The sequence below is a fragment of the Sus scrofa genome, chromosome 15 (assembly GCF_000003025.6).
Source record: "Sus scrofa isolate TJ Tabasco breed Duroc chromosome 15, Sscrofa11.1, whole genome shotgun sequence".
In the NCBI taxonomy this organism is placed as follows: domain Eukaryota; kingdom Metazoa; phylum Chordata; class Mammalia; order Artiodactyla; family Suidae; genus Sus; species Sus scrofa.
In genome coordinates, this window is record NC_010457.5 from 62,003,828 (window position 1) to 62,016,978 (window position 13,151).

The following is a 13,151-nucleotide window of genomic DNA, read 5'->3' on the forward strand; positions in this document are numbered from 1 at the left end:
TTAAACAGCATTCTTTGGGAATGTATATTTGCCTAAGTTCTAGGGTATTCTTAGAAAGGTTCTTATTTTAAAATCGCACAAAATCATCCTATATCTGATCATTGTTCTCAAAAGATGGGATGCAGAGTTTAAACTTTCCTTTATGCCAGTATCGTATAATATGATTAAGATTTGCTTAATGAGCATTGCCAGAAGACACTACTGCCCATTTTTATATTTGAAGAAAATATTGCAGATTTCCACAGTGTTGGGCTCATTGATTTGAGAATAACTGATGTATACCAAGCTGCCTTATAGGTGTGCATGGATTTCTTTAATCTGGATATAAGATGTCTCAGACATTGTCTCTATCCAGATTATGTGTCCCTCTTAATTTTTAAAGATAGGTATTGATAACTCTCTTCCCTGACACTCCATTCTCCATCATATTTGTATCTGCTATCATCTTGACAATAGCCAGAAATCATTTTCGTGACCTCAGCCCAACAGTCTGGCACTCAGCATGGGAAACACTTTGCTTCTAATCTTTTTGACCTGGTTCCTCAAGTCTGATTCTAGGCCATGTGTCTTCAGTCCTGTCTGGATGGCTTGTCATTTACCTTTACCTTAGTCAACTAGAACAATCCTCCCTTGTTCCTTCCAGGCCTCTTTTCAGACAAATACTCCCTGACTATTTGGATCTTAGGGTTAGGCAATTCCCAAACTCATTATAATAACTTTCAATTACCCATTTTGGGAAAACTACTTAACCTCTTTGTATCTTAATGTTTTCATGTGTAAAATGGGGGTAATAGGTTGGTTTTAAATTAGCTACTATACATAAGTGTTTGGAATAGTTCATGGCAGATACAATCATAGATAATTTTTACTATCATGATGGTGATTGTCTTCTGTGTCTCATTCTGACCACTTTCCTAAACCACTGACTCCATTTCTAGTCTCCTAGAACCCATTCCAGCAGCCTCACCAGATTTGATCTGAGTTCCTATATTACATCCTCTTAGCACCTGTACATCCTAGGGGACACGTAATATTACATGCCTGGAAACTGCCAAACCACTTTGTAGAAAAGTTAGAACATGTCAAAAACAGAACAGTCTCCTTTTCATGCAGTCCCCAAAATGAGTCTTTTCTGAAATCTTGAAAAAATAGTGGCATGCAGTGATATAGTTTGAATCTCTTTGAATTCCCCCAATAAAGCAGAGCATCCAGGAAAACCAAAAACCGATGGACAATGTTACACATATAATTAGACGACAAGGTATTCTCGCCAGTACCCAAACATGAACTGTCAAATTCATGACCTATGATGCTACAATCTTTGTAAGAGAAAACAAAGGGAAGCAATGAGTATCTGCTGGAAATGAGACCAGCATAACACCTTAATTGCCAGGTGATATTCATGAGAAATTATTTCAGGTCAGTTTAATAATAGTAGCTGAAACTGGGAGAGGTGTTTTCATACAATCCAATTTGAAAGTCAGTTAAGACTCATCTCTCAATGTCTAAGGATCTGAACACTCTGCAGCTTGTGAATTCTTGAAACAATATCTGAAGCTTTTTATCAGGAGAAACTTCAAGGAGTAAATTAGGAGTAAATTAGGGAGATAGGGACAACAGTGACAAAGGAAATGAAAAGTCCCAATAAAAATCGGAAAAGTGAACAGAGACTAGGAGATCTCAAAAAACAATGCATTTTTTTTTTTTCAAATCGTCACAAAAGTACAGGATGAGATCTAGACTTGTGGTTAGAAATGGTCTCTTGCATAAACATTTCCTGTCAGGGATGGCTGGAAACATTTATCCTTAAATATCCCCACAGGGTAGTGGAGAAATCAGCTTTGCTACAGAGACTTTCTTAACTTTCCACCAGCAAACAGAGTTTTCAAAATGATTCACAAAATAAGCAGGCTTCCAGATAGCAACTACTCCATTTGTTCTCCTGATACAGGGACTTTCAGTCCTGATTATACATCTGAATTATCTGGGAGCTTTAAAGTGTATTCTAGTCCAATTCCATACCATTTGAATCAGAATTTATGAGAGTAAAGCAAAGCAGAAGTATATTCTAAAAGCTCTCCGTGTGAGTCTATTGGGCAGAAAAGAAGTTACTTCAAAAAGGAAAAGTAATTGTAATGTCACCACTGAAAAAGAAGTTACCTCAAAAGGAAAAGTAATTGTAACGTCAACATTCAATAACAAGATACAATATACCTTCCTCAGGGAAGGAAGGAAGGAAGGAACTCAGGGAAGGAAGGAAGGAAGGAACTATCTCCTGATCAAATCCTCCATTATAAAAGATCAAGAGAATTGGTTTCATGTCAAAAAAAAAAAAAAAGAAAGAAAGAAAAGGAAAATAATAATAATAGATAAGGATGAATACCATAAGAATATAGATAATAAAGAATAAAATGATATCTACAAAAAATGAAAGCACACTAAAACTTTATGCTCATAAGACAGAGGAAACTTGTAACCTAATATTTCAAAACAAGCTAAGAGCAAGTTTGTAATGATAAAACAAAGAACAACACAGATCAGATTTAGAAAAAAAATTTGAAATGAGGGCTTGAAATGCAGAAAAGAATCATTTCAGAAATGAAGGATTACTCTTAAAGAATATATGTCAATAATCCCAGGAGAGAATGCCACAAGAGTTTTAGAGGGGGAAAAGGAGTAAATTTTTCAAAATAAAAAAGAAATGAAAGACAAAAACCATTGAATAGAAATGGCATATGTAGAAGACAAGCAAGAAGATCCAAAATAATAGAATTTCCTAATGAGGAAAATCAAAGCAATGAAACAAAATGAACATTAATAACTATAATTCAATGTTTATTGAATTATATATAATTCAATATTATTCAATATTTATTCATTGAAAATAAAATTGGAACTATGCATTGAAGCAGAACACCACAACACCTGGAAGAGTGATAAAAAATGAACAGTAAGATATATTGTGATAAATCTATTGGACTTAGTTTGGCATTCAAGCAAATACACATTTATTAAGAATAAGGGAAAGAAAACCAGTTATCATCAGACTTTTCAAAAGCAACTATTTATGCTGAAAGTGAATAGTATAACAGTTTAAAGATACTCAAGGAAATATATTAGAGCCAAGAATTTCATATCCACCAAACAGATTTTCAAGTATAAAGACCACGGATATAGTTATCAACATGTAAGAACTTAGAATACTGTTCCCAATAAATGGAAACATCATTTATCCATTTTCTCAGGCCAAAACCTTGGAATAATTCTTGACATCTTTTTTTTTTTTTCTCTTCTAGCTCATTTCCAATTTAGTTGCAAGTCCTACTGGTTCTACCATAAAAACAACCTAAATTTGACCTTGCCACCTCAAATGTTATCCTATTATTCCAAGCGACCAGCATGTCTTGCTGACATGACTCAATAGTCTTATTTGTTTCTCTTGTTTTCACTCTTTCCTTCTCTGTTTTACATACAGCAGCTGGAATAAATTATTATGATGTCACCCTTACGCTCAAAAATGTATTCCTTACATTATTAATTCCTGCAGACCTCACCGCGCCCTGGCCATATTGCTAGTCTCACTTTTTATGCAGTTTTCTCAGCTACAGGGAGCATCCATTTGCTGTTTCTCATTTCTGGAATGTTCTTCAATGGATGGAAATATGGCTGCACTCTCCCTTATTAAGGTGTCTTTCCAAGTATCATTTTCTCAGAGTGAACTTTCCTGGCCCCCCATTTACAATGGTACACCTATCACTTTCTCTACACTACCTGTTCTTTGAATTTCTTCATAGGACTTGCTGACATATTACAAATGTATTTGTTTATTGCACCCCTCCTTCTACAGTGTAAGCTTCAAGATGGAAGGAGGTATGTTTATTCATTTCTGTACATTCAGCACTTCGAATAAGGCTTAGGATGAAATATACCTGCACTCAGTAATGCTTGCTGAATGAATGAATGATTCCTTAAGAAATATTACAGGCCAGAAAACTTATGTCTATCTGTTATAGAAAATAGGTCAGTAATAGGTTGTTATTGGGGACAAAGCATTTTTTAAGAATTCTTAAATTCTGTGCTTAATTTGTCAAAGAGGAGGATAACATGAATTTACCCTATGTCCCTTTAAAGTGCTACTGTCAGAATATGTGCTGACTGTGACGGTAAATCTCCTGTTGCCCAGCAAAGAAGGAAAAACCTTACAAATGACTCAACGTGTAGCCCTTGTAATTATTAATTGGCATCTATTCAAATATCGTGCCATCTTTAGACTGCATTGTTTACATTTAAAAGTCAGTTATTTTGTGAGATATTTATTCCTCTATTATAGTATCACACTACTTTTTAGGATAATAAATAATAATAATTTTATTGTTTCTCAAGAAGTATGCCATTTATGAAAAGTTAAAAAGTCTGATTAAGGGATTTTAAAATAATACAACTTATATGTTATATATTGGTCAGACTAAATGAAACATAGGCAAACCAGTTTACTACATCATCAATTATCACCTCCCTTAGTCCAGTCCTGCCACAGATCCCAAAAAATCTTTAGCCTTAGCCTATAGGCTAGGTCTACGCCAGTGCCTGAATTCACCTTAATCAGATGGAGAGTAAGTTTCAGCCATAAACCCACCAGCATGGAACTCAAATATGATTTTGCTTCTTGAAGCTTGTATCCTTTCCCTCTAATATTCACAGTGTAGTCTGTCCTTTCTATGGGTTGGTGGTCAGATTTCTTGATGAAACGGTCTATAATCCTGCTCTGAATCTCAACCTATTGGAACAGGGCCTGACTGCATTGATCAGCTCAGCCCAACTTCTTACCAAGTGTGAATTCCAATTCTTATTATTCTCAAATGCTGATTGGGACCTTCATGCAAATCATACCACTTTCCTCAATTCTAGGACAATTATGTGACCAGGGGTTCTCCACCATATGAAAAAGTGAATTTGGAGTTCCCGTCGTGGCGCAGTGATTAACGAATCTGACTAGGAACCATGAGGTTGCAGGTTCGGTCCCTGCCCTTGCTCAGTGGGTTGACGATCCAGCGTTGCCTGAGCTATGGTGTAGGTTGCAGACGCGGCTCGGATTCTGCATTGCTGTGGCTCTGGCGTAGGCTGGAGGCTACAGCTCCGATTTGATTCCTAGCCTGGGAACCTCCGTATGCCGTGGGAGTGGCCCAAGAAATAGCAAAAAAGACAAAAAAAAAAAAAAAAGGGAATTGTATCAACCTAATCCAGCCTCTATAGAAGTTTTTAATCATACTTATTTGCCAATAGGGAGAAACATGCACCTAATGCATAGATAACTAAATACATATATATCCAAGAAATGTGTGAGTGAACAGCATGTCTGAATAAGAGTCAGTAGTAAAAACTTTTGGGAGCAGAGTGGACATGTATAAAACATATTACAGGGGTTCCTGTTGTGGCTCAGTGGTTAACGAATCCAACTAGGAACCATGAGGTTGTGGGTTCGATCCCTGGCCTTGCTCAGTGGGTTAAAGATCCGGCGTTGCCATGAGCTGTGGTGTAGGTTACAAACTCTGCTCGGATCTCACGTTGCTGTGGCTTGGGGCGTAAGGCGGGTGACTACAGCTCCGATTAGGCCCCTAGCCTAGGAACCTCCATATGCCGCAGGAGCGGCCCAAGAAATGGCAAAAAGACAAAAAAAAAAAAAAAAAAAAAAATTACATAGAGTTGAGACTAAGGAAAAAAGTCTAAACTATTCTATTAGGTTTTTCTTCTTTTTCTCATTCACTTGTGCTTGATTTAGTAATTCTGACATCTTTAAACTCAATAAATGGCTTTTGTAATTACACTTGGCACAAATATGCATTAATATTATGTTAATTATGGGACTAATGCAGTGTTTGAGTGTAAACTATAAATCTTATGTTTCCCATTGGCAACTTAATCTTGCTTTTGAAGAGTTTTTCATGTGAAATCACCACTTAACCTTGTAATAGTTTTTCTCACAGACAACTACTCCCCACAAAGTCTGGCATTGGAAATGAAAAAAGAAGCATAAGTATACTTCTGTTAAAGAAACAGTGTAATAAATGTACAGTGTAATGAACATTTATTAATATACATAATGGAGCACCTAGTAATGAAGTAACAATAAAAAACATAAATTTGAATATTTAGCCATTTTGTTTCTATTCATTTGCATATGGCACTATAGAACTTCACAAAAACACTCTGGTTATTTGAGTGGAATTTGGAAGTTTTAAGAGGGTTTGGGGAAGAATTCCTAGTTTTTAATATGTAGATGTTTTCTTCTTCTCTGATTATATGCTATAAATAAGGAATGCCTCTTGACTGGATGCTAATGACATCAATGCTATTCAAGTTAACTTGAATGGGAGTTTAGAAACTTACAAAGACCTCAGAATGGACATAGAAAAATAAATACTTAAAGCAATGTGTTCTCCTTAGAGAGATTCCCTTACAAATGTGTGTTATCAATATGCAATTTGAAAATATCAGATTTTCTTACATTTTTGTGTGTTTCCTTTAGATAAGAAATGTTGAAACTAATCAATGTTTAGACAACATGGGCCGCAAGGAAAATGAAAAAGTGGGTATATTCAACTGTCATGGTATGGGAGGAAATCAGGTAAACTCTCCCTTTTTTATCAGTTTCATATTTTGGGGGGAAATATTGTGAAAACTATTCAGGTAGACCTTGGCTCACTGCCAATAACAATATGTCTTAGTTAAGTGAATTAATGTGCATTCTAATCAAGAATTAATTTGCCTATTTTATTATTCAAAGTATAAAAAAGCACCACAGAATTTAATAAAAAGGGCAACATCAATGAGCCAGTAGTGAGTAAGGAAAGCCAGATATTTTAGACACATCTCAGGTTACCATGTGAAAATAAAGACTACCTATTACCCTGTTGTTAACTGAATCACATAAAATAATCGGTCAGCAACCATGCATTTTCGCAATGGTGATTATTATAAATTTATTTTGCAAATGTGTATGTATATCATGTTTTCTATGAGTTTTGGTGGTTTAATATATTTTAAGTGCATAGTAACATCTTTGCTTTGGTTACCTGAAGATGCCCTTTGGATCAGGTAAAAACGTAGTATTTATTTATTTATTTTGGGTTTTGTTATTTTTTTTTGCCATTTCTTGGGCCGCACCCGTGGCATATGAAGGTTCCCAGGCTAGGGGTCAAATCAGAGCCATAGCTGCCGGCCTATGCCAGAACCACAACAACACGGGATCCGAGCCGCATCTGCAACCTACACAACAGCTCATGGCAACATCAGATCCTGAACCCACTAAGTAAGGCCAGGGATCGAACCTGCAACCTCATGGTTCCTAGTCGGAGTCACTAACCACTGAGGCAAGGCAGGAACTCCCAAAAATGTAGTATTTAAACAAGATTTATACTTAGCTAAAAGTTTAGTGCACCTTTTTTTGTGTGACCATCCAATTAATCATCAGAAAGTTTATCAGACTATAAGAAGGATTCTTATGCTCTCTGTAAGTACCGGAAAGTGGCACTACAAGGGGCCATGTGGAGGCTCTTGACTATAAATCCTGCTGCCATGGCTACTTTGAAAGGCAGAGTTTGGAACTCATGAGAACATATAACAAAGCAAAGTTAGAGACAGCTGCTCCTCTGTAGGCCGGTTGTCTGAAAGGGTCAAGGAGAAGCACTCCAGTGCGTTCTTTATCTAATTCTTTAAGGTGAGCTAAGGAAGCAAAAATTATTCTGCTCAGCACAACATGATGGTTATATTTGTAATGTATGAAGAGTCTATACAGGAAAAAAAAAAAAACACACACAGAAGGAAATGACTCTAAGTTTTGACACCATGCTTCAGATCAGACTTGTGTAATTCAATGAAGAACATTAAAATTGTCTCTCCCTAAAACCAAATAAAAAAATAAAAACAACTTATTAAAATCCTAATCCAATTAGTGCTACACAGTTGGAATTTAAGAAAGAAAATATTTGAATCAAACTTTCTAAAATTACAGCATGGGAAAATAACTTTATGAAAGAAGATGATGGAAACAACATAGGCCGTACAACAACAGAGCATTCAAAAATGGTCTAGCTTATTGTACTGACTTCTTAGAAAGATACAATCTTTCAAGACTGAACAAGGAATAGAAAATATGAGTGGACCAATCACAAGTAATGAAATTGAAAGTGAGATTTTGAAACTCACAATGAATATAAGATGCTTCTACTACCAAAACCCAGTGGAGTCTAAATGAGTTCAACCACAAATAGCAAAAGCTTAAACATCAGAGGACTAAATACCTAGGATTTTAATTTTTTCACATAATAACAAATCTGAAAGTAGTCAATTGTTGATAATTTTTGTAGATCCTCAGTGATTACACCAAAAAGCCAGAAGCCTTCTATCTTTTCATTCTTGAATCTTTAACGTTAATTTTTATCATCAGTTGGTCACAGGAGGGCTGCTGAAACTCTAGACTTCATGTCCACATTCGAGGAAGGAAGAAGTGGGTATGGAAGAGATTTGCAACAGCTATGTCTGTCCAATTATTAGGAAAAGCAGATGCCTTCTTAGAGGCTCAACATACCTCCACGTGTGCCTATTTGGCCAGAAATGTATTAGTTGGACATCTCATGGCACAAAAACACTAAATACTTCACCTCACACACATAGCTGCTCCTCACAGTTTATTTACCATGGGTATTGGGTGGACATTTGGGATTAAAATATACATACTACTATATATAAAATAGATAACGAGTAAGGACCTACTGTACAGCAATGGGAATTGACTCAATATTCTATAATAAGCTAAATGGGAAAAGAATTTGAAAAAGAGGAGTTCCCATCATGGCTCAGCGTAAATGAATCTGACTAGTTTCCATGAGGACGCAGGTTTGATCCCTGGCCTCGCTCAGTGGATTAAGGATCCAACATTGCTGTGACCTGTGGTATAGGTCACAGACGCAGCTCTAATCTGGCATTTCTGTGGCTGTCATGTAGGGCAGCAGCTGCATCTCCAATTGGACCCCTAGCCTGGGACCTCCATATGCTGTGAGTGTGGCCCTAAAAAAAAAGTCAAAAAAAATTTTTAAAAATTTAAAAAACACTGCCTTCCATCTTTCTAAAAAAACTTTTTCAAAAAAGAGTAGATATTTATGTATATGTATTACTGATTCACTTCTCTCTACACGTGGAAGTAACACATCATTATAAAGCAACCATACTCCAATATAAAATAATTTTTAATTAAAAACACAGAAGTGCTTCCCATGTGTTTCAACAGTTTATATTAAAAAATCATCTCATCACCTGTACCATGATAACCTGAAGAATTCAAAAAGGGAAGCATTATTTATGAAATCATTCTGATTCTAATACAGATGAAAATGAGGGGAAGATCCCCTAGGTAAATTACCATCATGGATTCATTAAGGTGCCAAGGTTAGTGTTAAGAAAAAGATAACCAGCCAGACACTTAAATTTGTCTAAGTAAATGAAATAGCTGGATAATAAATGTTAAAAATTATATTATCCATTTACAAGTTTTAAAATACCCAGAAATAAGCTACTCTACTATAAACTTCCTGTTGGCAGGGGCTATAGCTTACTCCTGTCTTCATCCCCAGCACCTGGCACTTGAGATATAGTAGGTACCTAATAAATACTAGTCAAATAAACAGACGAAAGAATTCATGGTCAGAATAATGGACTTATACCTTGGTAATATGCAGACATTGCCAAAGAATCCTGTTATTGTAATAGTAATCAAAAGTATAGAAAGACACTAATCTCGGGAATTCCCAAATAAAGGGGACAAACAAACAATAAGTAAATAAGCCATATCTACAAATATTCTAATGTCTCTACATTATCAACTTAATAAGATAAAATTTAAAACCAATATTTTTCATCTATATGAATATTTATTCATGCTACAAATATGAGAATGCTTAATATAGCCCATTTGGTTGTAACAGGAATAATGGAAACAAATATTTATCAAGAGGAGAATGTTTAAATAAATCATGGTGGATCAACAGTGTAGATTACTACATAGCCACCAAAATGACTGAGGTCTATATGTATTGTTATAAAAAATTGAAAAGAGGGAAAAATAACAGAGTTCAACTTATGTTGAATGATCTTATTTGTGAAAAATATATGAACATTTTTGTTAGTATCTACAATATCTAAATTTATATAAATGCTATACAATTTATTAGAAATGTATAGAAATCTATTTGGAATATAAATTACCTCTGCAGAGAAGATTGAACTGGAATGAGAAATTTTACCTTTTAATCCCACATTTTCTGTATGTATTACTTTACTGAACAAATAAAAATGGAGAAATTGAACTACTGATGAAAGAAGAATATCATAACACTATTCTGACCTAATTAACTGGATAACCTATGATAAGGGACTTTGTTTTGTTTTGTTTCCTTTTTTTTTTTTTTTTTTTTTGCTTTTTTAGGGCTGTACTCGTGGCATATGAAAGTTTCTAGGCTAGGGGTCAAATTGGAGCTAGAGCTGCTGGCCTATACCATAGCCACATCAACACAGGATCCAAGCCACATCTGTGACCTACGCTATAGTTCAAGGCAATGCTGGAACCCGACCCACTGAGAGAGGCCAGGGATCACACCCACATCCTCATGAATACTAGTTGAATTCGTTTCCGCTGCACCACAGTGGGAACTCCCATGACAACATTTTTGAGCTTCAGTATTTTATCTATAAAATGCATAAAAAATTTTCATCAATTTTTGCCTCCAAAGATTAGTAAAATTTATAAAACAACTAATACTAGCATGGCCTATACTAGATACCCAGTATATTTTGGTCTACTGCTATTAATTGTTCTCTTTATTATTTCCATTTGTGTTCTTAATTATCTCTGTTTTTACTTATAAAAATAAAATGTTTATTCAGTGGCTATTGCCAGAGGCAAGATAAAAGCACAAGCCACACTATGGTACTGTTAAGATCAATAAAATGAACTGCCTCTACTGTTATTCTTACAAATACCTATCATGAAAAAACTAAACCATCAAATAAACCCGTTATAATTTATTTTTTGATGAAATTCAATATTTCTAGGATAATTAATGCTAGGAATTTGGTTAAAATTTTGACATTTTAAAAAAGACAGATCTTAGGATTTTATCTTCAAAGCTACCTTCCCTGTTTTTTATTGCTATTCTTTTATATTACCATGGAAACAGCATCTCTTTTTATGGTTATTTAGTTTTGAATTTTTAAAAGTAGCCTCAACCCATAAAAATATTCAAATTTCTTTCTCCTGCTTTTACACAAAAGTCATAACAAATGTTAATGCTTTTTATTTTTTTAGCATTCCCACTCAGTTTTGTTTCTAAAAAGAGGCATTTTATATTTCTAGACAATTGTACTTTTAACCATTTCTACTTGAAGAGTAATTTTGGTAGTTTGGGATTTTTTAATTTTGGAGATATCATGATGATCATTAAACACAATATAATGAAAATAAAGAAAAATTTAATTAAAACGAACATAAATTTTTTACAAGAGAAAAAATGTTACAATATATTGGTAGAAAGTGTGTTACTAGAAGTTATGGGATTGTCTTCTTTATACTTCTAAAAAGATGACATGGATTCCTGGAAGCAGTTCCATGTCACCTACAGTGCTAATGACTCAGATTTCTATCTTCATCCCCAACTTCTGTCCTTAGCTCTGAAATCTATTGCTAATTAGTAACTGGGACTCTTTACAGGCATCTCAAAATTAAAGCTTTCCAAATTATACACATTTTCTTTCACAAAATTATTCAAACTTAAAATCTGATAGACACTTCACTTCTGAAATTTCACTCATCCCCAAACTCCCTAATTTTTATGAAAATAATGTCCCTTGACACCTACTGCTAAGTCTTTTGAAAACCAGAGGCTCTCTCTTTGTCCCAGCCTACATCTTCTTTCACCTGTGTGGTCAGAAAACCTCATTATTCCCACATATTATGTGTAATTCTATAAGTACATTCCATACTTGCTACATTAGAATTAAAATCAGATTAAAATCTCCAGCAATTCTTCACTGCTCAAAAACAAAGTACAAATTCCCTAGTTATGATATTGAAAGCCCCTCATAATTTCAACCCCATCTGGCTTTCCAGCTTCATCTCCCGTGATGTTCTAACAGTTCCTTGTGCCCTAGACCTATCTGATAAACTCTCCATACCCTGCACGCTCTGTGCATGTTCATGTCCTACAGTTCCTTAGTACTGTTTTAACTGCACTGTTGGCCAAATACTGTTCCACTCACAAACTTAACATATGCTCACTGTTTAAAATTCAAATAATTTATCTTCTTTTCCGCTACATATTCATTAACAACTTCTTAAATAAACATTAATTTATTTAATCAATCCCTTATTGTTTAGCACACAGTGTTACTTACGAATTTCCATTGTTATAGCTCAGGTTCATCAATACCCATGTAGCTAAAATCCGGTGAGCTTCCACACATTTTACTTCTTTAGAAATAATGCCTAGAAGTAAATTTGGTAGATCAAAGGTTATGCAATTTTATAAGGCTTTTAGTATACAGTGACAAACTGTCTTCTAACATTTCATCAATAGGACAAATAGCTCAAGTAGGAAAAGGCACAATGATACACATTTAACACATATTAACCCTTTGATTTTTACAACAATCTACGAAGCATACAGTGTTATTATCCTGACTTTATTCATGAGTTTAATGGAAACACTGAGGTTAATAATGTGGTTGAGGTTGTAGAGCCAGTTTGAACCTAAATGTGGCTGACTCCACACCAGTTTTTTATTACCTCCATCTATACTGATTTCCAATGACTGTGATCACAGTGGTCAACCCTAACTGGGTATCATATTTTTCTGATTTTTCATCTTTTCCAATTTAGTATGGAAGAAACATTTTATCTCACTTTAAATCATATTCCTAACATTACAGATTCATTTAAGTATTTTTAAAATTGGCATCACTACTTTATAAATTTCCCAGTCAAGAGTTCCTGTCGTGGCACAGCAAAAACAAATCTGAATAGGAACCATGAGGTTGCAGGTTTGATCCCTGGCCTCACTCAGTAGGTTAAGGATCCAGTGTTGCCATGAGCTGTGATGCAG

The 13,151-nt window shown here is 34.9% G+C and overlaps 1 protein-coding gene across 9 annotated transcripts in view; it reads left to right on the forward strand.

Moving 5' to 3' along the window:
- GALNT13 (polypeptide N-acetylgalactosaminyltransferase 13) overlaps window positions 1-13,151 on the forward strand; it is a 604,605-nt gene that overhangs the window by 563,203 nt on the left and 28,251 nt on the right. For all 9 annotated transcript variants that reach the window (XM_021076293.1, XM_021076287.1, XM_021076289.1 and 6 more), the window contains one exon: window positions 6,527-6,625. In XM_021076293.1, the coding sequence (XP_020931952.1) occupies window positions 6,527-6,625 (99 nt within the window). The remainder of the gene's footprint in view (window positions 1-6,526; window positions 6,626-13,151) is intronic.